This window comes from Chiloscyllium punctatum, chromosome 3 (genome assembly GCF_047496795.1).
Source record: "Chiloscyllium punctatum isolate Juve2018m chromosome 3, sChiPun1.3, whole genome shotgun sequence".
In the NCBI taxonomy this organism is placed as follows: Eukaryota; Metazoa; Chordata; class Chondrichthyes; order Orectolobiformes; family Hemiscylliidae; genus Chiloscyllium; species Chiloscyllium punctatum.
The window spans coordinates 87,106,460-87,129,443 of NC_092741.1; the positions used below are offsets into that span (position 1 = coordinate 87,106,460).

Consider the following 22,984-nt stretch of genomic DNA (forward strand, 5'->3'; position numbering starts at 1 on the left):
TTTAACTTTGTACACCCCAGTCCAACGCCGGCATCTACAAATCATGACTTTTAAATGTTGTAATTGTACCAGCCCCCATTACTTCCTCTGGCAGCTCATTCCAGACACATATTGCCCTTAGCATGAAAAAGTTGCCCCTTAGGTCCCTTTTAAATCTTTCCCATCTCACCCCAAACCTTAATCCTCTAGTTCTGGATCCCCCCCCCCGACCCCAAACCCAGGAACTGATGGTCTGAACTGATTCAAAAAGGCAGCTCACCACCACCTTCTCAAGATCAACTCAGGACAGGCAGTAAATTCTGGACCAGTCAGTGATTCTTATGTCCCATGAGTGAATTTTTAAAAAAGTCATTTTCCTTCCACTCCAAGTTCATGAGATGTCCTTGAATATGGCACCAGGCAGGCAACAAGCCTTTGGGACACAATATCAGATACAGAGAACAGTATGTATTCCCCTAACTGTACTGTCCTATACTACTTATACTTTGTTTATTAACTCCCCAACATTAATGACTCTCGGAATGATAGTGCCATATTTAACTTGCAGACCTATTGCAGACACAAATTGCAAGTGTCTCAAGCTTTTTGTGTACTTATAAAATCTGAGGCTCTTTCATTGTTGCTTTTGGATCTCATACCTGTATCATCCATTGTCATCGTGACCAAATCTGAAGTAGCTTAAGGTGTGTGATTTCCTTCTGAATCAAAAGTGTCCAGGTAACTTTCTCCCTCCCTGATGCATCTGCAAATAGCAACTGCTAAATCAACTTTCTCTTATAATAATTAATGTCTACTTATTTGAAGTTGATTAATAAATAACTGCCATTTGCAGGTAGCTTATTTTACCATGCTCTTTAAATAACTTAAATAAAAGCTAAGCTCTGCAGATGCTAGAAGTATGAAAAAAACACAGAAAATGCGGGAGAAACTCAGTAGTTCTGGACATCAGTTTTGAAGAAGAGTCATACTGGACTCAAAAATTTAACTCTAATTTTCTCTGTACTGATGCTGCCAGACCGGTGGAGTTTCTCCAGCATTTCCTATGTTTATTCCTTAAATAACTTGTATTTTTAAAGTTCTAAGTTACAGACCGACTGTTAATTTAAATTACAACTTGAGAAAAAAATCATTTTTTTCGTTCACAATAACTGCACCAAGTTCAAATCTTAGTACTCTTACATTATACCATGCAGGAGTTGTGATTGTCTGTGCTCCAATATTGTTCTTCTCTGTGGTCTTTCCTTTATCTGCTATACCTCTAAGTGAGCTCTCAGCTGTCTGAAACCTGGAATCACTCTGTTAATTATATTTACAAGCATCCACAAAATTAATTTCATGGATAGAGAGTAGTTTTGCTGCTTAAAAGGACACAACTGGCAGATTAAGTGTTTAATAGTGTGAGACTGGCGGGCACTGTGATGAATTTTGGTTTGTATATGATGTAGGTACTGTTTTGAAAGGGGAAAAGCCAATTTACATTTTTGCCCAGCAATATCAATAAAATGTCAGTTTAGATGCTGGTAATCTGAAGTAAAAAGACAAAAGTTCTGGAAATGTTAATGTTAGTCAGCTCCTGAAGATCAAATAAAAGCTTGAAAATAGATTTTCAGTCAGAAATTACTTTAGGAATACTTGTCAGTTTACGATTGAACTGGTTTTGCACCCATTTGGAAAAACAAAACTCAATGTTTGATGGAAGGCAGTCTTTGGATTTTTTTGCACAGATTATCTGAAACTAGTCTGTCCTTGCAGCTATGACCAACAGAGCTTGGTGGTGTTACTTAGGATTTGTCTAACAACTCAGTAACAGGCTTTTCCAGATCTTCCAGCTATGTAAAAATCAAATAACATATAAGAAGTACAATTGTAAGATAGCATGTTGGTTGCCTGGGCTTGGTTGCCAGGTCTGGAAACCAACAGCAAACCAAATTGAATAGTCCTTAAAATTTGCAGTAAAATATCTATTTAAGAATCCAGTCTGTATCAGGCATGTTTTTTTTATTCATTCATGGGATAAAGGTATCACTGGCCAGGCCAGCATTTATTGACTGTCCTTAATTGCCCAGAGGGCAGTATAGAGGAACTCACTTTGCTGTGGTTTTGGAGTCACATTTAAGCAAGAGCAGGTAAGGATGCCAGTTTCCTTCCCTAAAGGACATTAGTGAACCATATGGGTTTTCCCCCCAACAATCAACACTGATTTCATGGCTATCATTAGACTCTTAATTCCACAATCTACCCTGGTGGGATTTGAACTCATGACCCCAGAATATTACTTGAGTTTCTGGATGAACAGTCCAGCTATAATGCCACCAGGCCATCACCTCCCAGTTTACATAATTTGTCTGCTATAATATTAATATTGCAATGTCATCATTGAAACTGACCAGAACCTTCTATTTGAGATCAACAGCACACCAAGGGGAACAGATCATTCAAGCCTTCTGACACCTAGTTGCCTCACGGCATATTTACTCTGCCTGCTCAGTTCTGGAAATACTAAGCAAAAGTGAGGACTGCAGATGCTGGAGATTAGAGTGATGCTGAAAAAGCACAGCAGGTCAGGCAGCATCTGAGGAGCAGGAAAATCAACACTTCGGGAGGGAGCCCTTCATCAGTAATAAGGCTGGAAAGATTAATGTGAGGGGGTGGGGCTGGGGTGAAGGTAGTGCAATAGGTATATGGAGGAAGGGGTAAAGGTGATAGGTCGGAGAGGAGGGTGGAGCGGATAGGTTGGAAGGAAGATTGACAGGTGGGGCAGGTCATGAGGATGGTGCTGAGCTGGAAGTTTGAAACTGGGGTAAGGTAGGGGGAGGGGAAATGAGGTAACTGGTGAAGTCCACATTGATGCCCTAGGGTTGAAGGGTTCTGAAGTGGAAGATGAGGCGTTCTTCCTGTAGGCATTGGGTGGTGAGGGAGTGGCGGTGGAGGAGGCCCAGGACCTGTATGTCCTCAGCAGACTGGAGGGGGAGTTGAAATGTTTGGCCATGGGCGGTGAGGTTAATTGGTTGGGGGTGTCCCAGAGATGTTCCCTAAAGCGCTCTGCGAAAAGACATCCAGTATCCCCAATGTAGAGGAGACCGCATTGGAAGCAACGGATTCAATAAATGACATTGTGGGATGTGCAGGTGAAATTTTGATAGATGTGGGCCTTGGATGGAGGAACTTTGATGAATGTGAAAATACTAATGCACTACGTCATGATGACATCAAATATAGAATAGAACCCTTTAAAAGTCATTCACTAAATTTAAAACTTGGACATTGTTTTGAAAGAAAACATTTAAAATAACACTTTAAAATGGGTGCTCAAGCTCAATTGTAATTTAAAAAGGATTGTCTAACATGGCAAAAGAACTGATGTTGCAAAAAAAACTAGCCACTGTCTTGAAACTGTCTACCACACCCTGAAAATCTTTCTAGGGTAATTATCTGGACATTAGAGTTCATAACCTAGAATGTACAGATTACACTGAGACCTCCAAATATCTCTGGTTGTGATTTCTTTACTACAGGTACTGCTGGAAGAAAGACCATCCACAGGAAGTGGTTGAGACAAATAACTGAGATGTTTTTAAAAGGAAAGATAAGAACATGAGAGAAGAGGAATTAGTTATGTTGAAAGGCTGGAATGAGACAGATGGAATGTGGGGAGATTCATGTAGTCTGTCAACATGAACGCAGATTGAAATGAAAGGTCGGTTTCTGTGCTGTATACTCCTTCTGAGTACTTCAGTTGGTCAATAGCTGTCTAATTCATTTCAGGAGCTCAGCCTGCTACATGAAAGAAAATATGAAGCTATTAAACCAGTCCTGTGCAGTCACTCGCAATGAAGTCAAAGGGATTATGGCTGCAAGGGCACCCTCTGCAGTTGTGATGGAGAACCAAATAAAACCGAGTTTTAAACCAATAAGAATTGAATTGAATTTATTGTCACTGTACCGAGGCATAGTGAAAAGCTTTGTCTTCTGAGCAATACAGGCAGATCACATAGTTAAATTGCATAGATAAGTAAATAATAGGTAAACAGCGGCAAAAACCAAAACACAGGTACACGTGGGCAGCATGGTGGCACAGTGGTTAGCACTGCTGCCTCACAGCGCCAGAGACCTGGGTTCAATTCCCACCTCGGATGAATCTCTGCGTGGGTTTCCTCGGGTGCTCTGTTTCCTCCCACAATCCAAAAATGTGCAGCTTAGGTGAATTGGCCATTCTAAATTGCCCGTAGTGTTAGGTGTAGGGGAATGGGTCTGGGTGGGTTGATCTTCGGCGGGTCGGTGTGGACTTGTTGGGCCAAAGGGCCAATCTAATCTAATTAAATTAATTAGATTTAATCTAATCTAATAAAAAGATGAATGCTAAAAGTTTGAGAGTCCATTCAGTATTCTAACAACAGTAGGGTAGTAACTGTTTTGAAACCAGCTGGTGCATGTGTTCAGGTTTCTGTACCTTCTCCCTGATGGTAGAGGTTGTTGAAAAATATTGCCAGAGTGGGATGGATCTTTGCTGGTGGCCGTTCCTTGACAGTGGGCTTGGTAGATGGATCCTATAGATGGGAGTTTGGCCTTTGTGATTGTCCGGGCCGAGTTCACCATTCTCTGTAGCCATCTCCGATCTTGAATGGTACAGTTACCATACCACGTAGTGATACTTCCAGACAGAATGTTCTCAATGGCGCACCTATAAAAGTTGGCAAGGGTATTTGCTGCCATGCCAAATTTTCTCAGCTGCCTGAGGAAGGAGAGATGTTGTTGGGCTTTTGTAACTAGTGTGTCCACATGAAGAGTCCAAGAAAGCTTGTTGATGACCACTCCAAGGAGCTTGACACTCTCCACTCATTCCACCTCTGTGATGTTAATGTGTAGGCGGGCATGAGTGACAGCCTGCCAAAAGTCAATAATGAGTTCCTTGGTTTTGCTGGCATTGAGAGCTAAGTTGTTCTCAATGCACAATTTTTCCAGGTCTTCCACCTCCTGTTGGTAGTGTTTTGTCCAACTATGGTGGTGTCATCAGCGAACTTGTAAATGACATTAGTCTAGTATTTGGTGATGCAGTCATGGGTATACAGTGAGTACAGTAGGGGGCTGAGTTCACATCCCTGGAGGGCTCCAGTGTTGAGTATTAGTGAGGATGAAGTATTGTCCCCAATCTTCACTGATTGTGGCCTGTGGGTCACGAACCTGAGGATCCAATTGCAGAGAGTGGGGCTTAGTCCGAGATCACTAAGTTTAGTAATCAGTCTCAAGGGGATAATAGTGTCAAAGGCTGAATTGTAGTCAATGAGTAGGATTCTTACATGGCTGTTCTAGAAATAACAAACACTGGCATATTTTCTGTCATCCATTATTTGCTTGGTAACTTCAAAATTATGTACTCACATTTACCAGTACTGATAGTTATTGTAACTCGTAAGACGGTGGCATGGTGGGTCAGTGGTTAGCACTGCGGCCTCACAGCGCCAGGGACCTAGGTTAAATTCTCGCCTTGGCCAACTGTCTGTGTGGAGTTTGCACATTCTCCCCGTGTCTGCGTGGGTTTTCTCCGGGAGCTCCGGTTTCCTCCCACAGTCCAAAGATGTACAGATCAGGTGAATTGGCCATGCTAAATTGCCCATAGTGTTAGGTGCAGGGGTAAATGTTGGGGAATGGGTCAGGATGGGTTGCTCTTCGGAGGGTTGTTGTGGACTTGTTGGGCCGAATGGCCTGTTTCCACACTGAGTAGCTAATCTAATCTCATCCTTTGAATCCTGTAGATACACAAACCCCTGTTGTTTTTATTTCTACAACTGCCCAAAGTTAGAGACATAGAGATGTTTCTGTACTGTACAAACCCTTTGGCACAACGCATCCATGCCAACCAGATATCCTAGATACATTTAGTCCCATTTTCCAACATTTTGGGCCATATCCCTCCAAACCCTTCCTATCCAGGGAAAAGGCCTTACATATTTACCCTATCCATGTCCCTCGTGATTTCATAAGATCCCCCCGCAGTCTCCGATGCTCCAGGAAAAACAGCCCCAGCCTGTTCAGCCTCTTCCTACAGCTCAAACCCTCCAATCCCAGCAGCATCTTTGTAAATCCTTCATGAACCATTTCAAGTTACACAATATCATTCCTATAACAAAGATCAGAATTCAATGCAGTATTTAAAAGTGGCCGAACCAATGTCCTGTAGAGTCGCAACATGACCTCCCAACTCCTATACTTAATGCACTGACCAATAAAGGCAAGCAAACCAAACATCTTCACTATTCTATCGACCTACTTTGAAGAAACTATGAACCTGCAGTCCAAGGTCTCCTTGTTCAGCAATACTCCCTAGGAGCTTAACATTAAGTGTATAAGTCCTGCCCTGATTTGCAGTTCCAAAATGCAACACCTCACATTTACCTAAATGAAACTCCATCTGCCACTCCTCAACCCATTGACCCATCTGATCTGATTTGCTGAGTTCTGAGGTAACCTTCTTTGCAGTCCACTACGCCTCTAATTTTGCTGTCATCTGCAAACTTACTAACCATACCTCCTACATTTACCTCCAAAATCAAATTGTAATTGTACAGTTTGCCACAAAAATCTCAACTATGTAAAATATGCACATAGCACAGATGTAGGTGTATTGGAAAGCATACACACGTTGGTAAATATAAAGATTTACGGCATGTGAAAGACTTAGGACTTCCTAAATTAATTGGTGCATTTAATAATTTCAAGTGATGCCTTTGAAATTAACTCCTATTATTGAGTAACAGTTAGCATTATTATAAAACAGCTGATAACAATCAGTCACTGAAAAAAATATCAGTCAGAAACTCATATTGCTGAAATATTACAAAGTAGTTCAAGACTTAACTAAAATTAATAGCAGTTCCTAAGGCCAAGATGAAACCCATACAAAGGCAGCAAAGGGATGGTCCTATTTTTATTAATTCTGATTACTCATGAAAGAGGCTTGGGAATAGGGAGTTTGGTCTCTGTGCAACCATCAGTCTTTCTGTCTTCTCTATCTTGGACTATGACTTAGTCATTTTGAGTGCTAGCCAAGGAATGTAACAAATCAAATGGGATTTGTTATATTTCAAAATCTGGACAAAACTGCACTATACCTCAAACAATGAAAATAAATTTTCTGAAGAACATCCAGAAATCTACTAAAATTCCCTAGAATAAGATTTAGTTTATAGGATTTCTTTCAAATGTTTCATAAGATAAACATTCAATATGATGTTGAAGAAATAATGGGAATTGTGCCATTTTGAGCATTAAAACAGAAAGGAGACCACAAAACAAAATGTATTTTTTTTTTAAGAACAGAAATGTTACTGGTTTTTCGTTAGGAACAAATTACTGCAGATGCTGGAATCTGTACTGATAACACCCTGTCAGACAGCATCCATGGAGAGAGAGTAAGCTAACGTTTCGAGTCTCCAGCATTTGTTGTCTTCAGTACTGGTTTTTACTTCTTGGTTTATCATTTCAACTTTAGGTTGAATTCCACAATGGCCTCGCCTAACTTGTTTTCAAACTCTCCTTGTTCTAAATGTCAGCAATAACCAGAGCCATGCTCTCCACCTGAAAGAAAAATGTATCTGAAGTAGTGATTTCATTGTTACGCAGTACACTATCAAATTGTCATTTCACAGATACTTGGATTCTTCTTGAAGTTTATTTACAAACTATTTACAAGATTATGATATCACAGACTTACATGGTCTGGGTTCTGTGCTTATTGACATTTCGGTACAGTACATACACAACTGATTGATAACACTGACTCCAATTATAGATTGACTGAAGTTGAGGCAGGTACCATTAAACCAGAACATCACGTGTTGTGATGTCATATACTGTTTTAAAAGTGCAATGCCTGCGTGGTCTCTGTTCTGTGCCATAATACAACAGAAATGATGTACATTATTAGTTATTTTGCAATCTCTACAACTGTCCAACTGTAGTAAAAATCCTCTGGGAGTGCAAACATCAGTTCTTAAATGGGAGCTATGTCCAGAGAACCTACTTCTTTTCATGAGTGGGTGAGCACATGGGACCTGATCCCAAAGCTACCAGCATGTCACAAATTTTGTCAGTATCCCTCTTCCTCCCACTCTACCCCTAGCTCTTGCAGACATTCTGTCCAATTTCTCCAGCGCACCCCTACTATAAATAGAATACTGCCATGTCTCTGTTCTGTATCAGTCACCAGATACAGCACCATGTCTGGTTGTAAAAGCACTCCCATTGAGTTAACCACTGTTTCTATCTTGTGAAGTATTATCTCCAAGCTCTCGTACAAAACACATTTGATCTGGCTTCCTCCATGCTCCTTGACAGTGACAGGAAACTGCCTTAAAGATATGTCAGTGTACCAATCACTGTGGTCTGCAAACACATCAGCATTCTTCTGTATGTTGCCCCGTTGATATCCTCATATGTAGCATAAAATGTGTGCCACCAAGTCTTCCAGGGAAGTGGTTTGCAGCCTCTCCCTATCCCCTGGTCTGACTGAAGCTTATTTGTTCCCCATGACTGCCACATGCAAATTCAAACTATAGCCCACTCTAAAGATTGAGCAATTTCAATATCTGCACTATAGCAAGTCATGTTAAGTTGTTGTAGGAGATGCACTTTCATATAAGAGGAACATTGCTAGATACTCACCTCAAAGACGTTTGAAGACTCAGGATAGAAAGCTGCCACCCATCCCTTTCTACTTCACATCTAAGGATTATGACTACTAAGTGGAAAAAGATGGCACATAGACGTCTCAATAGAAGAATTGTGTTTTGAATCATAAGAAAGGTTCATTTCATAGTAGTAAGATAGCAAATGACAAGAAAGTAAGATCAAAGAACTAAATATACATCAGGTAAGTTGCACTGTTATATCCTACAGGATTGTAGCTAAGCCTAAACTATATGATTACAGACTGCAGAGTCCAACGGGCCGAAACGTCAATTTCGAAGCTACTTGGATGCTGCCTGAACTGCTGTGCTCTTCCAGCACCACTAGTCCAGAATCCTTCTAGAGACTGTCACATATGTATCAATGGGTGGAGCCAAGCAAATATTCATCAGTTAACCCTTTCAAGCCAATAGTCTTATACAACTTCAGTGACAATGCTTTTTCATCAGTGGTGGCTCTCACTTTTCCTGCAGCTGCTGATGCTGCCTAGCCATCAATCGTTGGGAATCTGAAAGCAGCAAATCAATTGGGAAAGGGATGTGTGATAAAAGGCAAAAGGTGAATGGTCACATCATTAGCAACATATTCTACCACACAGTAAAAAGATGGTGAATTATGTGTCAAGAAGCAGCACAGTTAGAAACATATCATAATTTAGAATGTTTCCAATTTTGTCAGATAAACAGGCACTGTGGCAACTGTCCCCATCATGTGGATTACCAGGTGTTGTAGGCAATCTGACTCCTACCAGTTCTGCTATGTTCCCTACAATCATGCCAAAAGTAGTGCTACAAGAGAGGGGAAAGTAAGTAGGGATTGTGTAATTCTGTGTTTGATTGCTGTGCCTGCATAACTGAGTAACTGGAAGTGTGTGGGTTCGATTCCACCCTCAGGAGACTGGTTGTGTGAAGTGTGCACATTCTCCACTTTTATGTATGCGTTTCTTCTGGGTACTTAGTTTCCTCCCCTTGTCCAAAGATGTGCAGGTTAGGTGGATTGGCCATACTAAATTACATGGTGACGTCAGTGCAGGAGAGGGAGAGAGAGAGAGAAAGAAACCCACACTGTTAACTGACAGAGCAGTGAACCTGCACAGCTGCTGCCTTTGCTGTTTAAATTCATGTATCGCTGACATCGGAGTGTATATAGGAAAATTAACAAACAGTGAAATTCACAACTAATCTTGGAGGAACCTGTTTGGGAGAGGTCACAGCACAGAAACAGGTAAGTGAATACTTTAATCATGGCCTTACAGTAAGTCTGCAGTAGTGAATAGAATGGGTTCTTCCTTGATTATGTGTTTTATTGAGATATGTTTTTTGATTAAACTTAAAATATAAGCCGTAAGTATTAATTTAACCTGGAGCAATGTTTTGTAGAGGAATAAGACAATGCTATTTTCTGGATCTGGAGATTGAAAGAAGCAAAAATGGCCTTTAGTAGAGTGGTATGCTCTTCTTGTCGGATGTGGGAGTTTAGGGAGAGTTTATGTGTTACTGAGGATTATATCTGCAATAAATGCCGCTGATTGTGAATCCTATCAGATCAAATGGATCGGTTGGAGAGACACATAGAGGCAATGGGGAATTTATAAAAGCAAGGGGATGTGATGGATGGCAGTTAGAGGAAGGGGGAAAAGTAGCAGATATAGTCACATAGATGGGTTAACTCCAGGAAAGGTCAAAAAGGTAGGTAGGTAGTGCAGGAGTCTTCTGTGGCTATTCCCATTTCAAACAAGTATGCTGTTTTGGAAAATGAAGGGGGTGATGGACTCTCAGGGGAACATAGCGCAAATAGGCAAGCTTCTGGTATTGAGACTGGCTCTAATGCAATGAGGGGTACATCACATACCAAGAGATTGATTAGGTTAGGGCACTCTCTAGTCCGAGGTACAGACAGAAGTTCTGTGGCCAGCAGCAAAAAATCAGAATGGTGTGTTGCTTCCCTGGTGCTAGGATCAAGGATGTCTCCGAGAGGGTGCAGCGTGTTCTCAAAAGGGAAAGGGGCCATTAAGAGGTCATTGTATATATTGGAACCAACGACATAGGAGGCGAAAAGGTTGAGATTCTGAAGGGAGATTACAGAGAGTTAGGAAGGAATTTAAAAAGGATGTCCTCATGAGTAGAAATATCTGGATTACTCCCGGTGCTACGAGCTAGTGAGGGCAGGAATAGGAGGGTCGAGCAGATGAGTGCTTGACTGAGGAGCTGGTGTATGGGAGAAGGATTCACATTTTTGGATGATTGAAAGCTGTTTTCGGGTAGAAGTGACCTGTATACGAAGGACGCATTGCACCTAAATTGGAATGGAACCAATATCTGGCAGGGAGATTTGTTAGAGCTGCTCGGGAGGATTCAAACTAGTAAGGTGGGGTGGGTGGGACCCAGGGGGATAGTGAGGAAAGAGATCAATCTGAAACTGGTACAGTTGAGAACAAAGGTGAGTCAAACAGTCAGGACAGGCAGGGGCAAAGTAGAGAACAAGCTAGGACTGATAAATTAAACTGCATTTATTTCAATGTAAGAAGCCTAACAAAGAAGGCAGATGAACCAAGGGCATGGTTAGGAATATGGGACTGGGATATCATAGCAATTACAGAAACATGGCTCAGGGATGGGCAGGACTGGCAACTTAACGTTCCAAGATACAAATGCCACAGGAAGGATAGAAAGGGAGGCAAGAGAGGAGGGGGAGTGGCATTTTTGATTAGGATAGCATTACAGCTGTGCTGAGGGAGGATATTTCCAGAAATGCATCCAGGGAAGTTATTTGGATGGAATTGAGAAATAAGTAAGGGATGATCACCTTATTGGGATTGTATTATAGACTCCCTAATGGTCAGAGGAAAATTGAGAAATAAGTTTGTAAGGAGATCTCAGCTATCTGTAAGAATAATAGGGTGGTTATGGTAGGGGATTTTAACTTTCCAAACATATACTGGGACTGCCATAGTGTTAAAGGTGTAAATTGGTTAAGCGTGTACAAGAAAATTTTCTGATTCAGTATGTGGATGTACCTACTAGAGAAGGTGCAAAACTTGACCTACTCTTGGGAAATAAGGCAGGGCAGGTGACTGAGGTATCAGTGGGGGAGCACTTTGAGGCCAGTAACCATAATTCTAGTAATTTTAAAATAGTGATGGAAAAGGATGGACCAGATCTAAAAGTTGAAGTCGTAAATTGGAGAAAGGCCAATTTTGATGGTATTAGGCAAGAACTTTCAAAAGCTGATTGGGTGCAGATGTTTGCAGGTTTAGGGATGGCTGGAAAATGGGAAGCCTTCAAAAATGAGATAACGAGAGTCCAGAGACAGTACATTCCTATTTGGGTGAAAGGAAAGGCTGGTAGGTTGAGAGAATGCTGGATGACTAAAGAAATTGGGGGTTTGATTAAGAAAAAGAAAGAAGCATATGTCAGGTATAGACAGAATAGATCGAGTGAATCCTTAGAAGAGTACAAAGGCAGTAGGAGTATACTTAAGAGAGAAATCAGGAGGTCAAAAAGGGGATATGAGATACAGTTAATAGAGAGGCAAATAGAGTTAAGGAGAATGCAAATACATTAAGGACAAAAGGGTAACTAGGGAGAGAATAGGGCCCCTCAAAGATCAGCAAGGCAGCCTGTGTGGGGAGCTGCAGGAGATGGGGGAGATAATAAAAGGAGTATTTTGCATCAGTATTTACTGTGGAAAAGGACATGGAAGGTATAGAATGTAGGGAAGTAGATGGTGACATCTTGAAAAATGTCCATATTACAAAGGAGGAAGTGCTGGGTATCCTGAAACGCATAAAAATGGATAAATCCACAGGACCTGTTCAGGTGTACCCCAGAACTCTTTGGGAAGTGATTGCTGGTGCTCTAACTGAGATGTTTGTATCATCGATAGTCACACGTGAGGTGCCAGAAGACTGGAGGTTGGCTAACGTGGTGTCACTGTTTAAGAAAGGTGGTAAGGTCAAGCCAGGGAACTATAGACCAGTGGGCCTGATATCGGTGATGGACAAGTTGTTCGAGGGAATCCTGAGGGACAGGATATACATGTATTTGGAAAGGCAAGGACTGATTAAGGATCGTCAACATAGCTTTATGCATGGGAAATCATGTTGCACAACTTGATTGAGTTTTTTGAAGAAGTAACAAAGATGATTGATGAGGGTATAGCGTGTGTTGTGACCTATGTGGACTTCAGTAAGACATTTGACAAGGTTCCCCATGGGAGACTGGTTAACAAGGTTAGATCTCATGGAATGCAGGGAGAACTAGCCATTTGGATACAGAACTGGCTGAAAGGTAGAAGATAGAGGGTGGTGGTGGAGGAGGTGTTTTCAGACTGGAAGCCTGTGACCAGTGGAGTTAAGGATCGGTGCTGGGTCCACTACTTTTTATCATTTATATAAATGATTTGGATGTGAGCATAAGAGGTATAGTTGGTATAGTTAGTAAGTTTGCAGATGACACCAAAATTGGAGGTGTACTGGACAGAGAAGAAGGTTACCTCAGATTACCATGGGATCTTGATCAGATGGGCCAATGGGCTAAGAAGTGGCAGATGGAATTTAATTTAGATAAATGTGAGATGCTGCATTTTGAGAAAGTAAATCTTAACAAATCTTATATACTTAATGGTGAGGTCCGAGGGAATGTTGCTGAACAAAGAGACCTTGGAGTGCAGGTTTCTAGCTCCTTGAAAGTGAAGTCGCAGGTATATAGGATAGTGAAGAAGGTGTTTGATATGCTTTTCTTTATTGGTCAGAGTACTGAGTACAGGAATACAGGACATTGGTTAAGCCACAGTTGGAATATTGCATGCAATTCTGGTCTCCTTCCGATTGGAGACTTGAAACTTGAAAGGGTTCAGAAAAGATTTACAATGATGTGGCCAGGTTTGGAGGATTTGAGCTATAGGGAGAGGTTGAATAGGCTGGGGTTGATTTCCCTGGAGCACGGAGGCTGAGGGGTGAACTTATAGAGGCTATAGAATCATGAGTGGCATGGAGAGAATAAATAGACAAAGTCTTTTCCCTTGGGTATGGGAGTACAGAACTAGAAGGCAGAGGTTTAGGGGAGAGGGGAAAGATATAAAAGAGACCTAAGGGGCAACATTTTCACGCAGAGGGTGGTACGTGTATGGACTGAGCTGCCTGAGGAAGTGGTGGAGGCTGGTACAATTGCAACATTTAAAAGGCATCTGGATGGGTATATGAATAGGAAGGGTTTGGAGGGATATGGGCCAAATACTGGCAGGTGGAACTAGATTGGGTTGGGATATCTGGTCAGCATGGACGAGTTGGTCCGAAGGGTCTGTTTCCATGATGTACCTCTCTGTAACTCTATACATTGCCCATAGTGTCCAGGGATGTGAAGGCTAGGGGGATTAGCCATGGGAAATATAGGGTTACAAGGATAGGGTGGGGGGAGGGTAGTCTGTGTGAGACACTCTTTGGAGGAATGGTGTGGACTCAATGGACTGAATGGCCTGCTTTCACACTTTGAGGATCTATGATTTGAGTATGGGTGCAGAAAGTCTTGCTGTCATTGGACAGGGCCATGGTGAGACTACACCTGGAATATTGTGTTCAGTTTTGGTCTCATCTGATGAAGAATGTATTTGCTAAAGAGGGATTGCAGCAAAGCCTTAACAGACTGATTCGTGGGGTAACAGAACTGACATAGAGAGTGAGACACTGGACATTTTAGGACTGTCTTCACTGGAGTTTAAAAGAATGAGGCAGGATCTCATAGAAACCTATAAAATTCTAGCAGGACTAGATAGGGTAAACACAAAAAGAATGTTCCGAATGACCGTGGAGCTCAGACCCAGGGGCCATAAGCAATTACTACTGAAGCTAAAACAAAAAGCAATTCTGGGGCCCATTAAGGCAGCTTCTATTTTTTCCAGCTCTTAAAAATAGCCAAGATCTCGCAAGCTGTTTGCTTTATTGGCTTTGATCACATAGTCCCCAGTTTCCATAGTACTTGTTCCATTATCCCACAGTCAGAACACACTTCTCCCACAATTTTTTTTGAGCCACATACTCATCTCTCTAATTTAATACAGTATACCGAATGCCAGTTTACACAGAGGAAGCTACCTCTTGCAGACATTTTGTAGGCTCCCTTTCCAGCAAAATACAAATGAGAGCTTTAACATGAGCTACAACAGTAGTCGTGTTTTATTGTTATGCTACTGTGAACTAGAATCTATCTAGTACGCTGTGGAATTCACAGCTTGAGAACAATCGGTAAGCTCCCCTCCGACCAAGAATCTCAAAGTTAACTGTTCAATTGCCAACGTCAACATTACCAATGTAGCCCAATAATGGACACATTGCCGTCTTCTGTGCTCTTGAGTAATTCAGCAACTGACCCTTATAACCTTTTTAATTTTTTTTATCATTACATGTTGATAGTGAGTTGGCCATTGCTAACTTGCAGCAGCAGACTTTGATTGATGTGGTTTCACGTGTGCAGAATATAGACATGGGTGTTTGCTAGCATCTGCAAAGAATCAACAGGATTCTGAAAAAAAACTGAGGCACATCCAGGCTCAAATTGTAGTGGCTGTACTTTTTGGCCAACAAAGTCTAGTGCAGAGGCATCTGCTGCACCTTCTTCCTTGACTCCCTAGGTGGTTGATTCTAAACTGGCCACTACATTAACCTAGCAAGCCACTCACTCCAAGGGAAATTAGAAATGGGCAAAAAATGCTAGCTTTGCCAGTGCCACCCATATCCAGTCAAAAAATAAAGAAGAAAAGAGGTGTAACAATGTGGGCTGTTTAATTACTGTGGTATTTCTTGTAGATGGTGCACACTGCTGTCTTGCACCATCTACATGAATAAAGCAATCAAGCAAGCTGCTTAACTTTGAATGGTGTCAAGCATCTAGAGTGATGTTGGATATGTACTTGTCCAGAGAAGTGGGAAGTATTCCAACTCAGATGATTATTTAAAATTGCTGAGAAAGTTATGTACAATGATTTTGAGGGAGTAGACAAAACATTTAAGTTGCTAATAATCTCCTTTGCATAAATGGTACCTTAATGACACTGGGCATGTTGTCAAGAATGGTTTAGTCCCTGGTAGTCCAACAAAATGGCTGTGTGTATCCCATGTCCTAATGCAAAAAAAAATAGGTATTGAAAGCCTGTCATGTAACTGGTGTTAACGGAAAATCATTTCCTCAATATGTATACATTTCCATAGAAGGATGCAGAATCTAACAGGAAGTTCTAGCATGCCAGGCTTTTCATGTTATACTTTGTTTTGCTTTCAGATCTGAAATAAGCCCATAATTATTGATAGATCTAATTAGTCTGACCTTGGATCTGACACAGTTGGAATCTGACTCAAATCACTGCATGTTGTTGATTAAAATGATACCTATTGTTCACCATAGGTTTTAGGAACAAGCCATTCAGCCCCTCAAAAGTGCTCTACCATTCAATATAATCATAACTGATCTGGTTGTGGTGTCAATTCCACCCTCCTGTCTGCCTCAGAACTCTTGGTTCCCTTGTTATTCAACAATCTATTGTTATTCAGACTTGAATAAATTCAATGACGTATCCTCCACAAGTTGCTGGGGAAGAGAACTCCGAATAGTAATGATCCTCTGAGAGAGAAAACAAATCTCCAACTTTGTCCTAAAAGAGCGACATTTTAATTGTTAAATTGCCTCCCTTAGTTCTAGTCTTTCACATTACAGCAAACACCCTCATGGTATCTACCCTCAAGATCGTACAAGATCACCTCTCATTCTTTTAAACTACAACAGGACCTAACAGTTCAATCTTTCTTCATAAAATAGGCTCTTCATTCCAGGAATGCGTTGAGGTGACTCCTCTGCTTCCAATACAATTATACCTTCTTTGACATGAAAATTACAGTCTTTTGCAGAGATTCAATTTTGTAAAAATGTTAATTGCTGTTTCATAAAGGTATAATTTACAGGGCTATTAATATAGAACCATAGAGAACAGGAGCAGGAGTGGGCCATTCGATCCTTTGAAGCCTGCTCCGCCATTCAGTATGATCATAGCTGACCACCTAGAGTGTGTTGTTCCCACTTTCTCTTCATACCTTTTGATTGCTTTAACCTCAAGAACAATATCTAACTCCTTCCTGAAAACCTTCAATATTCTGTCCTCAACTACTTTCTGTGACAGAGAATTCTACAGGCTCACTGCTCCTTGGCTGAAGAAATTTCTTCTCATCTCAGTTCTGAATGATCCAATCCAAACCCTTAGACCATGACCCTTAAAATGGTGGCATGGGTTTAGTTGGATAGGACAACCAAGAGTCTGAACAAGCACAATGGGACGAATGGCCTTCTAGTTTACACTATTCTGTGATTTGTAAAGAAAAAGATACTGAGCATAAAACAAAGGGATTAGGGGTCATGACCAAAAGCTCAAACAAAGAGGTGAGTTTTAAGAAGGTTCTGTGTGAACAATCATCAGTAATGAGGTTGACGGGAGGTGTGCTGCATAGAAGGCCAGAATAAGGAGAATGCAGTTCATTGGTCAGCCAGTGAGGAGGCAGGGGGTGCTGTTCTTATAAGTTAGGAAGAGGTTACAGAAATAGGGAGGGATGATGCCGTGAAAGCTCATGGGTGGTTATATTACTGCAATTGGACATTTCATTTGAGTGAGGTAAAACAAACACATCAGAGGCTCCTTGTGTTTTATTTCATAAAGGGGAACTGTCACTGTTTTCAGTAACTTTCAGGTATCTGACACTTTTGCCATTCAACTCATTTTGGAGTAATTATTGTTATGAAGTTGAAGGCATGTACTGTACGTTTAAGAGAGAGCAACTGCTGTCGAGGTAGAAACGCGTGGAGAGCTAACATGTTGCTCTCTAAGACATTAGAAAACACTCTCTATCAAAGCTACCTTTTTATAGGAAATATACTCGGAGTAAAAAGAAAGAAGATGACCCAGGGAGATCCTCAGCCAGAAGAAGAAAGACACAGAAGACGACATTGGCTGGGGTTTTTTATATTAAGTTGATGTAATTTTAATAAATGTCTTACTGAAACAGCAAATTGTCATAGAGTTGGAGGCAAATAATAAGCAGTTAAGTGCAAGGGGGGCTTAGAATTGTGAATAGTTGTTTAATGTTCACTTTTAGAGTTAAAAAAATTCATAAAATCCCTGCAGTGTGGAAACAGGTCATTTGGCCCAACAAGTCAACACCAACCCTACGAAGAGTATCCCACCCCAGACCCATTCCCCTACCCTATTACTCTAAGTTTACCCCTGACTAATGCACCAAATCTATACATCCTTGAACACTATGGGCAATTTAGCATGGCAAATTCACCTAACCTGCACATCTTTGGACTGTAGAGGGAAACCCACGCAGACATGGGGCAAATGTGCAAACTCCACACAGACAGTCACCCAAGGCTAGAATCAATCCCAGGTCCCTCATGCTGTGAACCGCTGTGCTGCCCAAATTGGTGTTATTTTCTTTAAATATTGGAATTTGTGGGTTCTCTGTCACTCATATTTAATAGAATTCAAAGCGAGGTGAGATTTTCTGGGTGCTTGGTTTAATTAACAGAGGGGTTTACCTCAATGTCGTAACAGTTAATTTCCTAATTTCTTGGAGAGGAATTCTTTTATTGGTCAGAGTATTCAGTGTAGGAGTTGGGAGGTCATACTGAACAAAGGGACCTTGGAGTGCAAGTTCATAGCTCCTTGAAAATAGAGTCACAGGTAGATAGGATAATATTGGTCAGAGCATTGCGTACAGGAGTTGGGAGGTCATGTTGCGGCTGTACAAGACATTGGTTAGGCCTCTTTTGGAATATTGTGTGCAATTCTGGTCTCCTTCCTATTGGAAGGATGTTGTCAAACTTGCAAGGGTTCAGAAAAGATTTAAAGGAAGTTGCCAGGTTTGGAGGATTTGAGATATAGGGAGAGGCTGAATAGGCTGGGGCTGTTTCCCTGGGACGTTGGAGGCTGAGGGGTGACCCTGTAGAGGTTTATAAAATCATGAGGGACATGGATTTGGTAAATAGACAAAGTCTTTTCCCTGGGGTGGGGGAGTCCAGAACTAGAGGGTATAGGTTTAGAGCGAGACGGGAAAGATATAAAAGGGACCTAAGAGGCAACCTTTTCACTCAAAGGGTGGTGTGTGTATGGAATGAGCTCCCTGAGGAAGTGGTGGAGACTGGTACAATTGCAACATTTGAAAGGAATCTGGATGGATCTATGAATAAGAAAGGTTTAGTGAGATATGGGCCAAATACTGGCAAATGGGACTAGATTGGGTTGGGATATCAGGTCAACATGGACGAGTTGGACCGGAGCGTCCGTTTCCATGCTGTACATCTCTATGACTCTATGACTGTATGTTAGCTCTCCATGGGTTACTGTCTCAATGGCTGATTCTCTCTCTTAAAGGTACAGTACACACCTTCAACTTCATAACATTTCAAAAAGTGAAAAACGGAAGATTGCTGATCTGGCAAGAGATTGAGAGTCCAGGGAGGAGATTGTAGGCTATAAGGATGATCACTGGCTGGGAAAAGATTCCATCTGATGGAAGATCACGAATTGAGATGGTAAAATGCAGTTTCAGAGTCATTGGTTGGAGGATGGTGGGTTACATTGCCACTAACAGACATCAGCCTCATTAATACGTTAATTAATTGAAAATCTCTCAAGACCAGGATAGTTCCCTGCTCCCCAGTCCTCCTCTTTGAATATTGGAAATGGGTGCATGGAGTCAGGTTGGGATCTGGTTTCAGAGTTTTGGAATTTTAACCAACTCCTTATATCTCTCTATTGTGAGGATTCAAATGCCTCCTGTTTGTCTATATTATACGGTCAGGAGCCTGTAATTTTGAAGTGTTCATTACCTAATTTGCATTTGTAAGTGAGACAATATTGACAAGGTATTAAGTATGGTTGAATTCCATCTTTGTACCATGCATATAGATCTCTTATCTGAGCCAGCGAGAGTATATGTAAAAAAAATGGTGGGACAGTAATATGTTCTGTATTTGGGTGCATGGACACATAAGCTGCCAGGTTGCTGCCAATACACCAATAGAACCTTCTATGGGTTAGGTTTTGAGTGAACCAGAGGCAAGAACCCACCAATTTTCAAACATAAATATTTAAGCATTTGAAAGCCTCCTTTTGATACTTACATCTTTGAATTGTTGATCCTTAGACTTTCATAAGCTGCTGTGCTAGTTGCCCCAATTCGCCAAACCTAATCCTAACCCTAGGTTTCCTTTACAATAGATCCACTGGGAATCCTCCAAATTCAGTCTGATGTAAATGGATAACAGGCTGATTGGGTTGCATGAGAGTTGCTCTAGACTTCTCAGTGACATAAATGTACAAACAAGAACAGATATCAACTGTTCAGTCCCTTTCAGCTGCTCCATCATACAATAAAATCATGGCTGATCAGAATGTAAGCTCATTCCACTTATTCCTGTTAACTTTCATCCCCTTTTCAGGAAGAGAGTTACAAAGACCCATGTCCACTGCGTTTTAAATGGATGATCCCAGATGTTTAAGCAGTGACCCCTAAATCTAAATTCTCTCATCAGAGGAAACATTCTTTCCTCATCCATCGAAGATTCCTCAGATTCTAATCAAGTTTCTATCACTCTTCTAAATACCACAGATACAAAACTAGACTATCAACCTTTCCTCATAAGACAATCTAACCATTACAGTTATTAGTCTCTGAACTGCTTCAAAACATTTACATCCTTCCTTAATTAAGGTGACCAATACAATGCACAATACTACAGTGCCCTGTATATTTAAAGCATACACTCTTTACTTTTATGTTCAATTTACCTCACGATAAATGATAACATACTTTTAGCTTTCCAAATTACTAAGTATATCAGAACACTGACAATCTGTGATAGATGCCCTTAGATGGCTAGATCCTTCTGCATTTAAAACCTGCAATGTCTCACAATATCCTAGAATCATAGAGTCCCTTCACTTGAGTCAGATATATGCATTTTACACAGTTGACATTCCAGCAAAAATCCCTTTGGCATTACTTTGTATATCTTGCCAATCTGTAAAAGTCCTAACTGCCTACTCTGATTTCTGCTAGCCATCCAGTCTACTTTCAACTAGCTTTTATTTTCCATGATAACATTTAATGTGGCACTTTCTCAAATGTCTTATAGAAATTTATTCCACCAGTTTCATTTTATCCACAACTTGTGTGACCTCCTCCAATAGATTGGCCAATGATATTTTCTCTTTCACAAAACCATGCTAATTCTGCCTGATTATCTTGAAATTTCTGAAGTGCTCTGCTAAATCATCTTTCATACTACCTTCTAACATTTCCAATGACAAATATTAAGCTAGTAGATTTGTAGATTGCTGCTTTTTATCTCCCTGCATTTTTAAATAAATGAGTTACATTTGCTATCTTCCAATCTTAATGTAATCTTCCCCTAAACACAGGTATTGTGGGAAACTGAAACAGTGAACCAACAGGTAGCAAATTCCTTTGCATTGGTTGTGAACACCTCCCCTGCTCCAATACACCTGCACCCTGTGACTCACTCACTTGCCCCAGTCCATTGGCAATCCAAAGTGTTTTGGTGAGTGTATTACTGACAGCAGCCACTTGGTGGTGCCAACTGCAATGCACAGCAGTTGGACTCTGGTCAGCAGCTCCCTCAAGAAAAATGTCAACAGTGTACAGCTGTCAGGGGTCCATGATCCTGGGAAGGGCCCATTGATTAACATTGAGAAGCCCTTAATTCAGTGCATCTTCTCCAAAGGAGGCATGGCATGACTCACACCATATTCCAGTTGCCCAGTGTCTGTGGTTCGGTTGGATGATCAGGAGTTAGTTACCTATTTAGCCTTACTCAGCTTTCAATTAAAGGACTGCCTGCCTTTTCAGAGTGACAGCTTTCCTGGTTTCATATCTCTCAGATCTGCAAAGTTCTCATTTAAGTAAAAGGTATGTACTAAGTACAGTTCAATTATTTATATGAGCAAGCTCTGCAGAATCTGATGAGATCAGCTCTTCTCAAGCAGTGAATGTGTACTTGGGAACACTGAAAGCCCAGGTTATTTAATGGATGACTGCAGAAACAACCATTAAATTTAAATAAGCTACTGGCTGTTAATTTTTGTTACAAGTGAGTTGTGTATATGGCACAAGTATTCGTGAACCTGACGCTTCCCATTGCTTACATTATATAACATGTCTTATCAAAACTAACATATTGTCCCTTTGGAATTCTGTTACAATGAGAGGCTGAGACTGGTGCTGTGGAGACACAGAAACATCCATTTCTTGGAGAAGCACTTTCTGTTGCTGCACAATTCTCCAATAAACCCCACTGAGAATGTATTGTCACCATGCCACAACTTCTACCCCTTTGTTCCAATGCATTCTCTCTTTTGTTTCCTGAGGTTATGAGGAATTTTACAATAGTCTGTGCACCCTAGACAACAGCATCGTAAGATGGACTGTCCTCTACTTCTATGGAAGAGAGAAATAAAAATGCAAAGAACTGTAAATCAGAAAATAAAAAATAAAAATTATTGGAAAAGCTCAGCAGGTCTGGCAGCATCTGTGATGAGAAATCCGAGTTAATGTTTCAGGTCCAGTGACCTTTTCTCAGTACTGATGGAAGCTGGAAAAATGTCGGTTTATATGCAGAAGATAGGGCGGGGGGAAGGGGTAAGGAGTAAAAGATAGATGAAGATAGAGCCTAAAGAGAGAGAACAGTTGGACAGACAAAAGAGTGGATAGCAATAAGCAGAATGAATAGCTGTTTTTGGAGACTTTTAATGGCTAATGGATAGGTAGTGTGTAATGGCAGACTATGTGATAACAAAGCCTGGAGTGTGTAGTAGGGGGCAAGGGCATGGGGGAATTCAGGCCCTAACATTATTGAACTCGATATTGAGTCTGGAAGACTGCAGGGTCCCCAAGCCCCCTACCCCATTCACCAGGCTTTGTTATCACATAGGTAAAAACAATGACTGCAGATGCTGAAAATCAAATACTGGATTAGTGGTGCTGGAAGAGCACAGCAGTTCAGGCAGCCGCTCGTTGGATGCTGCCTGAACTGCTGTGCTCTTCCAGCACCACTAATCCAGTATTTGTTATCACATAGTCTGCCATTACACACTACCTATTATTAGCCACTAACAGTTTCCATTATCAGTTATTCACCCCCTAGCTAGATTGTTATCTACTCCTTTGTCCAACTGTTCTTCTCTCTCCTTGGGTTCTATTCCCAGCTATCCTTTACTCCTTACCTCCTCCCCCCAT

The 22,984-nt window shown here is 41.2% G+C and overlaps 1 protein-coding gene across 7 annotated transcripts in view; it reads left to right on the forward strand.

Annotated features, from left to right (window-relative positions):
* Positions 1 to 22,984, forward strand: part of LOC140462093 (uncharacterized) — an 81,866-nt gene that overhangs the window by 11,204 nt on the left and 47,678 nt on the right. The window contains exon 3 of one of the 7 annotated variants that reach the window (XR_011954532.1): positions 3,766 to 3,902. The exons of 4 other annotated variants lie outside the window; for them this stretch is intronic. Coding sequence is in view for 1 of the 3 variants with exons in the window: in XM_072555978.1 (XP_072412079.1) it covers positions 19,237 to 19,259 (23 nt within the window). In the remaining 2 variants the exon portion in view is untranslated. 2 more of the 7 variants (XR_011954533.1, XM_072555978.1) reach the window with 2 other exon arrangements.